The sequence below is a fragment of the Hemitrygon akajei genome, chromosome 2 (genome assembly GCF_048418815.1).
Source record: "Hemitrygon akajei chromosome 2, sHemAka1.3, whole genome shotgun sequence".
NCBI lineage: Eukaryota > Metazoa > Chordata > Chondrichthyes > Myliobatiformes > Dasyatidae > Hemitrygon > Hemitrygon akajei.
The window spans coordinates 50,980,077-50,995,113 of NC_133125.1; the positions used below are offsets into that span (position 1 = coordinate 50,980,077).

At 37.8% G+C, this 15,037-nt stretch overlaps 1 protein-coding gene across 2 annotated transcripts in view; it reads right to left on the minus strand.

Moving 5' to 3' along the window:
* slc12a2 (solute carrier family 12 member 2) overlaps positions 1-15,037 on the minus strand; it is a 166,163-nt gene that overhangs the window by 74,911 nt on the left and 76,215 nt on the right. For both annotated transcript variants that reach the window (XM_073072075.1, XM_073072065.1), the window contains exons 5-9: positions 10,501-10,640; positions 10,201-10,311; positions 6,875-6,983; positions 4,017-4,144; positions 1,844-1,928 (exon numbers count right to left, since the gene is read on the minus strand). In XM_073072075.1, coding sequence (XP_072928176.1) covers positions 1,844-1,928; positions 4,017-4,144; positions 6,875-6,983; positions 10,201-10,311; positions 10,501-10,640 — 573 coding nt within the window. The remainder of the gene's footprint in view (positions 1-1,843; positions 1,929-4,016; positions 4,145-6,874; positions 6,984-10,200; positions 10,312-10,500; positions 10,641-15,037) is intronic.

The following is a 15,037-nucleotide window of genomic DNA, read 5'->3' on the forward strand; positions in this document are numbered from 1 at the left end:
CATTTGCATTCTCTCTGTTCTCTACACCGCTACCCTTTTCCGCACCCCAAAATAATTGTTTCCCTGCTTCCCCAGTTCTAATGAAGGAAAACTGACCCCAAAATGTTGACTCAATCTCTCTCCACCTGGACATTATCCAACCTGCTGATCAGTTTTAGTGTCCTCAGATTTGGTGTTACAAAATATGCATTGGTTTGTACAGCATGATGAATTACCCAACTGCTGGCACCTTTCTCTGCTTCACCTCTTCAGAGACATGCTGCTATAGCTAGAAGATTATAGTATAAAGTAAAATAAAAGGTACAATTAAACATTTCTTCAGCAGAAATGTTAGTTTTTGCAGTACTGAAAGAAAACTCATAGCCAAAGAACCCAAACAAATTGCTTCATTAAATTCACAGAAAGAACTCAAAATGATTGACGTTCCATTTGTAAATAAAAGCGCATGAGACTTCAAAGAATAATTTCAAAATTGTTTGAACATCATTCATGCTTAATCAATTGAATACCAAGGCCCATTAACTTTTCATTAAATAGTCTTAACTAATGTCTTATGTCACTTAAAGTTCAATGATCAGATGTTTCTTTAGATTGTGATTTAGTAAACAACGTGGCTTTCAAACACACTAACCTGATTAGCAAATAGATTTTTGACCAAAATATTACTAATAACTCCAAATAAAAGTTGCTGAAAGTTTAACAATTAAATCCCATTTTAATTGCTGAAATAGATACGTGAGCTTGACTTATTTTGAAGAATTGCTAGTTAACTAAACCTAAAGCACCACTGAGTCTTCCAAGATTAAACAGCTTACATAATAAATTAATTTTACAGCATTTCCAAAACAGGCCTACTTTTACAATAACATTTCAACCCTCTTAGTTCCATAAATAATAATGAATAAATAAACAGGGTTCAAAGATACTACAGATCATAGTCTGACAATCCTTCCAGTGAGGTCACCAACTAAATAACATGATACAGGACTGGAATGTCCCAGAAATGTACCATTCTCTCTTTTTTTAAAATTTGTTATTTTGTAAGGTGTTATTTCCTATACAGAAATTTCACATGCAAATGCTGCTGATATATGCTTAACTTCATTTAGCTTTGGTGGTTACAGCATCTTGTTTATTAAGCAAGGCTTCACTGTTTCAATAAACTAATCATTTACAAAGCACTACTATTAAGAAAAGTGGAGAGTTCCAGCAGGAGTTAATTAACATCAATCCCACCAGAATATTTTGAGATTTTTCTCAATGACGCATGTTTATTCCCTCATGAGGGTGTATACAAGAGGTCTTGGGAATAGGTCACATTTGTCTATTTTTCACTTCAGCCAATTTATTTAAAAATACTACATTGAATAAGTCACTTCCTAGCTTTTACATTATTAAAACCTAGTTTTTTACATTATTAAAAAGCATGCATTTATGATATTATTCACTACAAAGCTGCTAATAATCAAGTTTAAAGATTTAAAAAAAATCAGTAACCAGGTGCACATTGGTATCGAGAATCATTATCAGAGAAAACAAATGAAGTTACACCAATCAGACACTAATCAACCTATCCATTGTATCACTAATATGAAACCAGACAATTTCATTTTAATAAAAAGAGGCAGCAATCTTGCAGAAATATCTATAGGAAAAAGTTAAGGCTTTAAACAGATTTTAACCAGAATTTTGCTGCAACGCTCCAACCTTTCTTTACTCAAGATCATGGCATTATAATTAAATTGTTTTTAATAAATTTTTAAAGACCAACAATATAAAACATTGCAAATTTAATGAAATATTCTTCATTTGGGTATAAGCATTACACAAAATAAAACTTTACCTGCAGCAACAGCCGTTCCTGCATAGACCACTGTGGTAATTAAAATAGCCAAGAGTGTACCTTTAGGTATGGCTGACTGTGGATCCTATTTAAAAATGGAAAAAACAGCATGAATAACTTCTATACCTTGTACCTTACCTATCTTAATCTTTAAATTTATAGTACTGCTTGTTCAAAAGGATAGCAATATAGAAACCAAGGCCATTTTAAAGCCACAACTCAAATTGACCCTGCATCTGCATTGTTCAAACCACAACTGGTAAATGTGCATTTTCTCCGAAGTCTTATTAATCTTGACTTTGGATTTGAGAATATTACCAAGAAAGTATCAATTTTCCTTGGAGGGTGATAAAGCTACGAGATCAAGATTAACATGAACTTTGTCGAAACTAACAACAGCGTATACAGGATTTATATATTTTAATAAGCTTAGAGTACTAAATTGGTAATTTCAAAACACTTTAGAAAAAAAGGAGACACTTTAAAAGAATTTGATGTACCCAAGTACTTGCTCAAGATCAGCAAGTTCAAGTGCAACTGAAATAGAATATCAAATCAGAAGTAGGGTTTTTTTCTTTAGGAATGAGTTAGTACAGGAGAAATTGATAAAAAGTCCATGCAGAGTAAAAAGATCTATTTCCCAAGAAGGTCAAAACTCAGAGGACAATAGTTAAAATAATTGGAAGGTGAGGGGAAATCTCACCAACTTAAGAAACTCTGACTGAAAGGGCAGTACAAGCAGATGCACTCATTGCATTTAAAAGGTGTATTTTAAAGAGAGCTTAACCCTCAATTCTTCAATGGTTCAAAATATCATCTACTTTTAAGTGCCTCGTAACCTAGCCTCCAACACACTCCTTTCTCCAAGTCAATAACATATATAGTAAATAATTAATGGCCAAGTACAAAAATTCGAGGGACTCAAGACCCACCTATTTTGACATCCTATCTTTTGTGTGATAGCCACATTAACACACTTCCCCTAGCAAGTTAGTCAAACATAATATTCTCTTGCCAAAACTATACCGACTTGGTTTGATAGTATTACTTTTCTAAATGACCTGCTATTGATTATGCCTAACTGACAACTTCCATTATGCAATCCAGCATCTTCCCAAGCTAACAGGCCTACAGTTTTTCCACAAGTTCCAATGCCATCTACATCTTTGTCATCTTTTTTTTTTGCCTCCCCTGAAAATGAGAGCAGGCTATTACACATTTATTAGTACTGGAGTTAAAAATGGAAAGACCCCTGGACCAAAATCCAGTGCTGGCAAATGACATAAAAATTAGGATACAAGGCAGTACCAAATTGGATGCACTGAATTTTAACGTGGTGACAGAGATTGGACTAGTTAAAATTGAGTAATGAAAGCATAAATGAAAGTTTTGTGAATGATTTGAGACAGCAATAGATGGAACAGGAATTATTTAGAATTTGGAGAATTTAGTGCTAGCACCTGAACTGGAGGGAAAGTAGAACAAAATATAGTAAAATGTAAACAATAGATTCTGCAGATGCTGGAAATCCAAACCAACACACATTAAATACTGGAGGAAGTCACACAGCATCTATGGAGAGGAATAAACAGTCAATGTTTCGGGTTGAGACCCTTCATCAGGACTCATGGTTGTATGTTAGCTAAGTATGCCGTACAACCTCAACCAAAGACAATGACATTAATCTTCACAATAATTCTAAAAAAAATCTCTGCCACTCGAGTTAGTCAGGCAATGTGACAAATCAGATGCAGCAGTAGGATCAAGGGAAATGAGACAGAAGAGCTTTGTCAGAATGAAGCAGTACTGTTCATTGCAATCAGTCATGTTAGACACTGTAAATGAAATCTCACATGGAGTTCAGTATTATGACACAGGTACAAACCCAATATGAAGAGAATGAGCAAAGATTAGGCAGGACACTATTTAAAGAACAGCTGCAGATCCACTACAATTTCATGCAAAATAATGCAATGTAAAAACTCCTGAACAATGATGGAATGTCTTGAAAAAAATAATACTTCAGCAGTAAAATAACATTCCCTAATATCCAATTACTTTCCACATAATACTAAATTCTGACAGCAGAGTAAAGTGAAATCAGAATTGCTTCAGAAATCAGAAAGGCAGTTGAACTGATGAATAATTTATACATTAATAAATAAACACTTACTGCAAGATCACCAGAGATGTTTGCTCCAGCAAGAATACCAGTGGCAGCAGGGAAGAAAATAGCAAAGACTGAAAAGAAACCTTCTCCATCACGAAAATCTGGTCCGAAGTTTTCTGCAAATATTTCACCTGTAATACCAACATTAGTAACTTAGTGCAATGAATGCAACAATTACTTTTCAAAAAGGCCAATTTTCTGCAGTGGATCTACTGATTTGGTTTTTCAATTTTAAAAAAACTCCAAAATATTCTTGCTTCTATAAACTAAAATCTTACAAAATTAGGTGTACCAGTAGACACGTGTGAATGATGTGCAAACCATTGGACAAGAAGAAAATGTCTACATGAATAGAAGAGGTTAAAAAAATACCATTAACTGTAATCCTACCAGGTTCCAAGAGCTAATTAATTTTCCTTAGAAAATTGAGTCTGGAATTTGTTCTCTCGTGCATTTGTTTTTTTAAAAAGTGAATTAACTAGATACTGTAAGCACTGAGCTCGTTTAGTTTGTGGCTCACTTCACATCAAACTGAAAACATAAGGGTCAATTGCTGTAATAGTTCATTCAGTTTTGTTTATTTTCTGAACAGTTGATTTGAAACAACTACACCATGTGGAGAAAAATAAAATCAGATTGCAGTTACTGAGAGCAAGTGACTGAAAGTAATTTCTTGAAAAAGACAGAAAAGATAAACAGAAGTTCAAATTGAGACTTGCATTGTAATGAGGTTTGAAGCTAAAAGACTGGAAGAGGTAGGTCTAAGGACCTTAACTGAAAGATTCCTTCCCCCCACCCCCCCCAAAATAGCTGTTATTCGGGAATTGAAAATTGAGAACAATTTTCATTACCAATCACTCGATTTATGGGCTGCATTAGATAAAAAGTTTGGTCATTTATATCAACTTAATGAGACTAAGTATTTCAAACCATCATCAGGAAGACTAAAGTCCTTCAGCACACCTACATAATTTTCAAAAATGTTTAAAATCTCTTTGATATTCATCTACCAAAATAAATGTGTTGATATGTAGTGCATGCAATACTGACAGAAATACCATCTTCAGATGAGATTACTAAACCAGGGTCTATCTGCTGTCCAAAGCATATTTTGAAAGATCCTGCAGCAGTATAGCATCCTTTATCACTAAAATCACACATTCTGCAGTTATTAGACATTCCTTTGTACACTATGCCAACAGATTTCTACATGCTATACTGAGGACATGACTATGTTTGCTTGTCCCAGAGTTCTGAAGGACACTACAGATGCAAATCTTTTCATCCTTTTATCAAGCTAGATGAAGGCACAAGTGTCAATAGGAATGTGTATTACAGTTATATTCAGCCCAGGAAAACTCCACATTTCCCAGTAAAAATCAAGAGTACCACAGAGATGAGGGGTAAAAATACCAGACAACAAATAGAAAAAATTCAGACAATTGTAAACAATTGGACAAAAGAACAATTTAACAATAAGCTTTTATACATTAACAGTTATCTTGTGTATGTGGAATTTCTTTTCAAAGCCAAAAAGGCACTGCATTATCATCTGCTTCAACTAGTGCGTACGAGTTAAAGGGAGAGGTTGTCCATGCTGGATCTTTATTCCTTAAAGCATAGGAGAATGAGGGGTGACCTCCAAGTTTATAAAATCATAAGGGGTATGGATAAATTGGATGGTTATAGTCTTTTCCCAGGGATGTGGAATCCAAAAACTAAAGTGCATAGGTACAAGATGAACGGAGAGGGATTCAAAAGAGACACAAAAGGTAAATTTGCAGAGGGCAGTGAGTACCTGGAGTGAGTTGCCAGAGTAAGTGATTGAACCAAGGTACAATTGGCATTTGGACAGGTACGCGGAAGGGAAGTGCTTGGTGGATTATGGGCTGAATACAGGCAGAGTAGATGCTGTGATCAGCATCAACCAGCTGAACAAAGGGCCTGCTTCCATGCTGTATTACTCTATACAGCATACAGAAAGTACAGTCAGTTACTATTAGACTGCCAGATCTCTGTGTCACAATTTAAGCTTCAATAAGGTACAAATAAAGTGCAACTTCACTGACAAATGAAGCACTATAAGGTGCAATAGAACAGCAGAAATAATGTAATGTTGTGGATATGGTTTTGATGGAAAAGGAGAAACAAAGCCAAGAGAAGAAAATTCCAAATGAAAAAGGCAGAGGTGATAAAGCCCAGAAATCAGAACTGGCTTTTAGAGTGACTATGACGTTCAGGAGCATAAACATAAAGACTTTCAGAAGTGAGCAACCCAAAAACAGGAACTACAAATAGATTAGATTCCAAGAAATGAAATTACCCAAACTCAAAGCAAATGACAAAATAATAAAGCTAAAAAAGAACAGGAAATAAATACTAATATATTTGAAAGCTGCAAACAAAGAAAGTTCTCATGACATATTAGATTTGTCCAGAGAAAAACTTTGGAACCTCTTTAGATCTTGAGTCAAGAGAATGAATCTCAAATGAAGTGACTGTATTGACAGTGCCATCTCACGGTCTGTGCTAGAAAGGAAATAAACAAAGGATCCCTGCTCTTAATTGTTAATGAACTTGTTTGCTGCAAGAAAATATTTGCAAATCACAGGACAGCTGCCTACTTTATTGTTGCTAGCTATCATCAAAACAATCAAATATGGATAGACATGTGAAAAAATCACAAAGGAAGTTGCTAAAGAGTATACATATTAGCCCACAGGTTTGCAATTCATTGAATTCAAGTCAGTTGTTTTTTTTATGTAATTGGAATAAAATAACTTGATAAAATATACACCAAAGAAAGACTGGAACTCTAGAACCACCAGCAATAAAACAAGCAGTCCTTTTCATTTACCTACCATGATAATTAAAAAATCCTTTTGCCTTTTTGTCATTAGCTGGGATGAAAGTTCCCACAGTGAAATTAGTAATGGCTACGAGCAGAATTCCCAACAGTACAATCTGAGCCTGCAAAGAAATAAGGGAATATTTAAGTAATGCCTTTCTGGATAAATTATAAAATATCTCAAACAAATCATGAAAAGAGAATATATTTGGAAACCTCAGACCAATCAGCATTTATGGAGAGAGCAAGTTTTATGTTTCAAGTCAATAATCTTTCAGAGCTGAGAAAAATAAAGATAGCTGGTATTAAATAGGTCTACAAGAAAGCAGAGGAGAGACAGAGTAAATGGACAAGACAGAAGGAATTAAATGAGGAAAAAGGCATCAATGCATGAATTAAACAGGATGAAAATGCAGTAAGAAATAGTAGAGTACAATTATCAAGAAAGCACTCCCTGCACTGAATGTCAAGTCCAGAAGGTCAATATTAGGTTTTGCACTTCAATTTTAATTTTGGGGTAAGGCAGAGTACAGAAATATTTACAGAGTGGGGGGCAAAGTTGCCAAGTGCTCAGAAACACAGTTACACTCTCAGACTGAAGAGGTATCCTGCCAAATGGTCACTCACAATTGCATCTGTAGAGTGATGGAGGAGAAAAGGACTGATGGAAAACCAGAACAGGTTCAAAATCAGAATCTATGAATTACAATAAGTAGTGTAAAAATAGTGAAACAGTGTCTATGTGTTGGTTCATTGTCTGTTCAGAAATCTAATGGTGGAGGGGAAGAAGCCGTTCTTAAAACACTGAGTGTGTGCATTCAGGCTCCTGTACCTCCCCTCTGAAAGTAGCATGTCCTGGGTGATGGAAGTTCTTGATGATGGACGCTGCCATTTTTGAGGTATCAGTTCTTGAACATGTCCTTAATGCTGGGGAAGCTAGTGCCTATGATGGAGCTGGCTAAGATTGCAACCCTCTGTAGCAATCCTATGCCGCTCCATACCAGACAATGTTGCAACCATATAGAAAACAGCAATCTCACGTAAACATCCTTCTCCAGATGTGTAAGAACGGTGTATAAAGCAATAGTTAATGCATCATCTGTTGATTGGTTGTGACGGTAGGTGAATTGTAGAGGGTCCAGTTTGGGTGGTAGCAGGCTGCAGATGTAATCCTTGACCAGCTTATTATTGAAATGAGTGCGACAGGACACCAGTCATTCAGGCATGCTACCTTAGTCGTTTTTGGTACAGGGGCAATGGTGGGTAATTTGAAGCAGGAGGGCACTCTACACTGGCAGAGGGAGAGTTTGAAAATGTCTGTAAAACACACATGACAGTTGTGTGGCGCACATCCCAAGTACTTGCCCTGGGACGCCACCCAGTCCCACAGCCTTGCGACTGTCCACTCGTTGGAAATATCTGCATATTCGTTGTAGCTGTGGCTTTCCTTGGAGGCTCAGAGTTAGCGACATTGAACCGAGCATAAAAGTGATTTCGCTCATCTGGGAGAGAGGCCACGATGTTGGTGGCACCACAATGCTTGGCTTTGAAGTCTGCAATGGTATGCAGCCCTCGCCACAAGTCACGTGTGCTATTTCTTGTGAATCTTAATTCAATCTTCTCCCTATGTTGCTGTTTCACAGCCTTGATAGCTTTGCGCAGATCATAGCTGCTTTTCTTGAGTTCTAGTTAATCTCCAGCGATGTAAGCTCGCTGTCGTGCTGTAAGTGCTGCTCGCTCAAAACTACTGATCCAGGGTATCTGGTTTCAGAAGACCCTGACTGACTTCTGGGGACAACATCGTCAATGCACTTCCGGATGAAGCATGTAAATCCATCCGTGAACTTGGAGACATCCTGATCATGGAAGACATTCCAGTTGATGTCATTGAAGCAGTCCTGCAGCGTGGAGGCCGACTGATCAGACCAACAGTGGACGGTTTTAACTATGGCCACCTCTTGTTTCAGCTTCTGTTTGTACATCAGCAGGAGCAGGATCGAAAAGTAATCTGATTTTCCATAAACTTGGTGAAGGAAAACTTTGTAAGCGTTGCAGAGATGGTGATGGACTTTAGGAAGATTGAGCCTGCACTGCTCCCTGTTCCTACTGATGGTGAGGACCCACAAGTATCTGGAGGGTGCATCTGGATGACCGACTTTACTGACTTTATAGTTACCATTTATAGATCTGCTAAGTATACACACAGAAAAAGAATCTCAGGGTTGTATTTGGTGACAAGTATGTATTCTGATAACGACTTGAAGTTTAATACACAATTACAAGAAATAGATGGAAGGCATAAGGGTATGATTAGATCAAGATTGCTCTACCATATTACCATAAAGACAAGCAACACGAGACCCAACGGTTAAGGGGGAAAAAAGTTTAAAAATTAGTGGCTTGATTGTCATTGAAAGGACTGAACATTCATGACTTAAAATGAGTTAGATCTAGAAAAAGACCAGTGACAGATTAAGTACATGTATAACCTGAATGATCCAGGACAGGTGAAATAATTGAGCACAGAAGTCAACATTGACAAACTTTTTCCTACAAGAGATCAGCAGCACATCTTGAATTCAATTATCTTGATCTGTAGTTCCCCAAATGTTCAAGAAATCTTGTGCAATAATGTTTGTAGAAAATGTTATCATGCACATGAAATCTACTACTTGGAATTACCTAGAAGTGCAAGTTACATACTAGGCAATATGAAAATAAATTTAAGGTCTTTAAGTTTACATTATGGTAATAAAGAAAATTAAAAAACAAAATAGGGTTCATTCTCCAGCTCTATTCTATGCAATATGCTGCCAAGTGTTTAAACTGCTTTCTTTGTAGGCAGTTCTATGAGGTAGAAGCCTTACTCCAGTTCTGTGTATTGTGAGGTGACTGATAGCAGCAATGTGTAGACTGCAGATTCTTCCACAGATGTAAAGTGCAGTGGCTGACAGACAAGCAGTTTGTGAGGTGGTTCACTCCTTACAATTTAGACAGGGCCTCTACGAGCTCTTAATTCAGTGTTCAGTGCAAAAGAGCAAAGAGTGTCAAGAGTCAACGGGATATTAAGTTTCTTCAAGAATGCTTTAACCACATCCTTAAACATTATCATCTATCCATTTAATAATCACTTTTCTCAGTCCCACACTTCCCTAGTCCTTCACTCAGGATGAAAGATTAAGACCTATAATATAAGAAACTTCTTCCACATGGCTTTTCCTCAACAAATTACAAATTTAAAACAATGCATAAACATAGTGCTGGTACTACAAATGAGAGATGGAATGATAACACCTGTAATCAAAGTACTTCTATTAAGTTCAGAAACTGGAGTCCTACCTTCGCTTCCCACTCCATCCCCGCCACAGATATGCCAAAGAGAACCACAATGGTGATGGTTCCTACAATCCGGATGTCATTAATTTCATCAATCATGATTGCATTGTGTTCCTGAGAATTAGAAAAATAAAGTCAAGAGTTTGTGAAATAAAACCGTTAAAACACAATAAAACACAACAATCCCCATTTCAAAAAAGAGTTAATAGTGAAATCAAATTTGTTGATGCTCTGCAGAAAGTTAACACATCTAAACATAAAGAATAGGTTTGTTGATTATATTTAATTAGATATAAAACTTACCACAAGCAAGTCTCTTACAGTCTCAGCGAAGCCAACCACATACATGGCTACAGCTACTGCATTGGCAAAAGCAAAAATAAGTCCAATTGCTCCACCAAATTCAGGTCCCAAGCTTCTGGATATTAAATAATAGGCACCACCTACAAACAGAAAAGCAGGTTTTTTTTCCCAAGCATTCACTGTCACTGTTAAACTACATGCCCAAAGACAGTCCATCCACTTGAAGTCCTTCAGTTTTTATGATATCCTGCACGTTTTAAGTGATTTGAAAATAAGGACACAAAACTAATGCAGTTAAACGTGTATGTCACAAATTAATGTAATGCCCTGGTTAAGATTTCTGTGAGGTAATTTTGTTTTAGCAGTTTTCTGTAAAGTTGTGTGCCCTGCTGGCAAAAGTGCTTTGGCTTCGGCTATTGTTGTGTCAGCCAACCAGGAGTGAGATGGCATGGAACATTCTCATGAGCTGGGCAGGAAGAGTTTTCTGAAGGACAGTAGTCTGGTTTGAGGTTTTTTTGGCAGGAGGTGTGAAGAGCACCGAGGAAGATGCCTGGAGGATCCCCTCTGAAAGGGAGACCCTATTGCAAAGAGTGCTTTGCAAGGCAGAAGATTCCAAGAAGGGAAGTTCTACCTGTGGTTGGCAAGGAGAACTCAGCGCCGTGAGTAAAGCAAAACTCCCAGCTTCTACAGCAATGAGCTCGAACATTTATATGCCCATTTAGACTGATTTAACTGTAGTGGGCGTTCTTATCTTTCTTCTTTCTCTGTTAACTGTTTGACAAAATTAAAAACTGGTAAATATACTTTCTTCATAATTTTATGCTGGTGTATGATCTGTCAATTCTGGACTACCAATACCTGTACATGGTAGCCCAAATACTGAGTTTACATGGCATTCACACAAATCGAGGTTCCTTTAACTGGTACGTCCTGATGTTCCTGCTTGGTTGAACCCCAAATCATACAGACCCTAGATGTTCATTGCTTATGTAAGGCGGCCTTCTTACCACTGAGTCACGTGGCTGTTAGCAGAGTCAGCTAGCGAGTCAAATTGGTGTACGAGCCCTGGTGAAAGAGTTGCATTAATAATGCAAACATTATCTGTAGAACTCACTCCTTACAGAAAAGCTTGGTACCCAATTTAAGGAATGTGCTGTAATCCAAATTCCTTGTTGAAGCAGCAACATCCACACATGCCTGTGTCATAATGCTACTCCTTACAAAAAAATATTTTCTGAAATGGTCCAATGATTAGAGCATCAAGTAAAATAAAATCATTTGATCTGTGGTGCAAAATGGTCATCTTTCATTTTACATAAGCAAATTCTTCCTATCTGGAATTAGACCCCAAACCTACCATCATTGCAATTTTGGTACCTGTTCCAAATGAGCAAATCGTCCTTTTTAAATGGAATATTTACGTGTCAGTTGACACTCACAAGAACATCCCTAATGTTCTGTTCTACAAGTTCAATCATCTGAATCAACTACTTAAGAGTGCTGTTGAATGACCTTGCATACAAGTTGTACTGGCAGAGGAAAAGACTTGCTATTCATATTCTATGTTACTTGGCTCCGAGTTGTTTCCCAAATGTACACCACAATCTTAACTGAGATAAGGAGTAGATACAAATTCTATCACTCAGTTCAGAGAACACAGAAGAGGATTACACAGAAATATACCCTTCACCTCTCGACGTCTATGTTAGCTAATTTAAAAGGCACATCCCCTTCTACATGATCCACATCCCTTCAATTACTGCTCATTCATACAAATATCCAAATAACCTCTTAAGCATTGCTTTTGTATCTGCTGCCATCACTTTCCTTGGCAATGTTTCAGACACGTGCCATTCAGGGAAAAAATTTGCCTTGTAAATTTCCTTGGGCTTTGGCCCTACTTTAGGCTGCCAGCCTCCAACAACCTGAGAAACAATCCAAGTTTGTCCAAACTCTTTGTAACGTATACGATCCAATGAATATTCTGGTGAAACTCTTCTGCACCCTTTCCAAGGCCTCAAGATACTTTATAGTTTGATGACCAGAACAGTATGTAATACGTCAAATGTAGCCTAACCAAAAGGTTTTATTCCAGCGCAACATCACTTTCTGAATTTTACACTCAGCACCCCAGCCAATGAAGGCAAGCATGCTGATGCTTTCTTTAGTGCTTATCAACTTGAACTGCTACTTTTCAGGGAGCCATAGATTCCCACTCTATTATTGTTCTGTACGTTGATGCTTCCAGGGATCCTGCCGTTCACTGCATACTTTTCTTACATTTGACCTCCCAAAGAGCACCTGTTCACATTAGTCTGGATTAACTCCACCTGCCAGTTCTGTGTCCAGGTATAGATATTGACAAAAATATATCCTCCAGAATCCTTTGCCAACTACTCTCAGTTTCCACAGCTCTGCTAATATCTGTGTCATTTGCAAACCAATTAAATCAGTCCAGCTACATTTTTGTCCAAATTGTTTATACATATTAGAGGTCCCAGATCTATACAAGAAAGCACTGGCCTCCAGTCAGACTACCACCCCTCTTCCACTACCCTCTGTCTAAGAGACAGGCAATTTTGGATCTAATTTATTAAGCCTCCAAGGAACTTTTATGTCTTAATCTTCTGGAGCAGCCTATCACAATGGACCCTATCAATAACTTTAAAAGTCTACTTAGAAAACATCCACTGCCACGCACAAAGCCACGCCAGCAAACCCAAGCTTTTCCAGTTGCAAGTAGAGCCTGCCCAAAAAATCTTTTCCAATAATTTCTCTAATCACTGATGCAAGGTTACCACCCTATATTTTCCATCAATTGCATTTCTTAAATAGAAATGAAATATAAAATTGACTATTCCCTTGTTGTCTGGGACCTTGCCTGTGGCTAGAGGATAAAGAAAAATTCTGTCCAGTCCCAGCAATCTTCTCTTTTGCCTGTCTCAATAACTCTTATAGATCTCATGAAGTCTTGGAAATTTATCTACCCTTAAGTTCTCCAAAACCACCTCCATGACATCAACATTTTCTAAAATTTCAGCATATCCTACCTGATCACATGCCCTCCTTGCTGAGTACTGATATGAAGTACTTATTAAGTAACTCACCCACTTACTCTGGCTTCAGGGATAAATCTCCAGCTTTGTCCTTGAGTGATCCTACCTTGTCTCTATTTACCATCTTATTTTTAAAATGTAGAATACATCTTGGGATTCTTTAATTTTACTCACCAAGCATATTTTAGGCTTCTTTTGGCCCTCACAATTCCCTGTTTGAAGTTCTCCTTTGCTTCCTTTCCATTCCTCAAAGGACTTGTTTGATTTCGGCTCATCCTTCCTCAATCTACTTAACTAAATTTCTAACACTCATCCAAGATTCCCAAACCTTGAAATTCTCTTCTTTCTCTCACAGTAACATCTTGATCTTGAATTCTGACCAGCTCACCTTTTAATGGCTCTCACATGTCAATGTGGACTTGCTCAATAACAGCTGCTCCCAATCCACATGCCTCAGCTCCTGCCTATTACTGTTGCCTTTTCCCAGTTTAGCATAATCCAACCTCCAAGGTCCAGTCTATCCATAGATATAACCACCTGAAAACTATGTAGTTCTGACCATTGGTCCCACTGCAACTCCAATCATCCTGCCAGACTTATTTTCCAGTACAGACAGACAGACTTTATTGATCCCGAGGGAAATTGGGTCTATAAAGTCTGGAATGTCCCCTTCCCTCCCTAGTTGGGCCATCGACATACTATTAAGAAATGTTCTAGAACGTACCTAACAATTCTACCATTTCTAAGTATTTGGCATTATGGAGGTAAAGGCCACCACTTTCTATCTTGATGTATATAGTATACATCCTTCCATGATCAGGCTACACATCTGTTCTCCTACGTCCCACAGGTGATTCAAAGACCTACAGTAGAACCCATCATAGTGACCATACATTTATCATCCTGATTTTTTGGAATCCTGCAACAATGAGCGGCACTCCTGCTCATCTCTCTCAATCAAGTCTCCATAAAGGCTACAACACTGTAGGTCCATGTATTAATCCAGACCCCAAATTCACATGCCTTTCTCATTATACTCCCTGCATTCAAATAAATACACTGCAGCCTATTATAGCCCCACCATGATCATACTAGCCCTGCCCACCTTTCTTTTCAGACTCACTTTCCTAACCTCCATCTTTCCCTCAATCACTTCATTTGCTGATCTACTACTTTGGTTCCCATGCACCTGCCAGACTACTTTAAACTTTTGAGTAGCACCATTAAACCTTCCTGTAAGGATACCGGTGCCCTGCAGTGAATCTTTCTTGTACAAGTCCCACCTGTCCTAGAAGAGAACCCAATGACCCACGCATCCAAAGCACTTCACCATACATTTAAATGCACTACCTTCCCTTGTCTTGCCTCACTGGAATGTGGCACAGGCAACAGTCCTGAGATTACAACCCTACAAGGTGGTGTAGGTCCGGGACTAAGCCAGGGGTGGTAAACATAAAATTTCATACCCAAGGTAGCGTGCG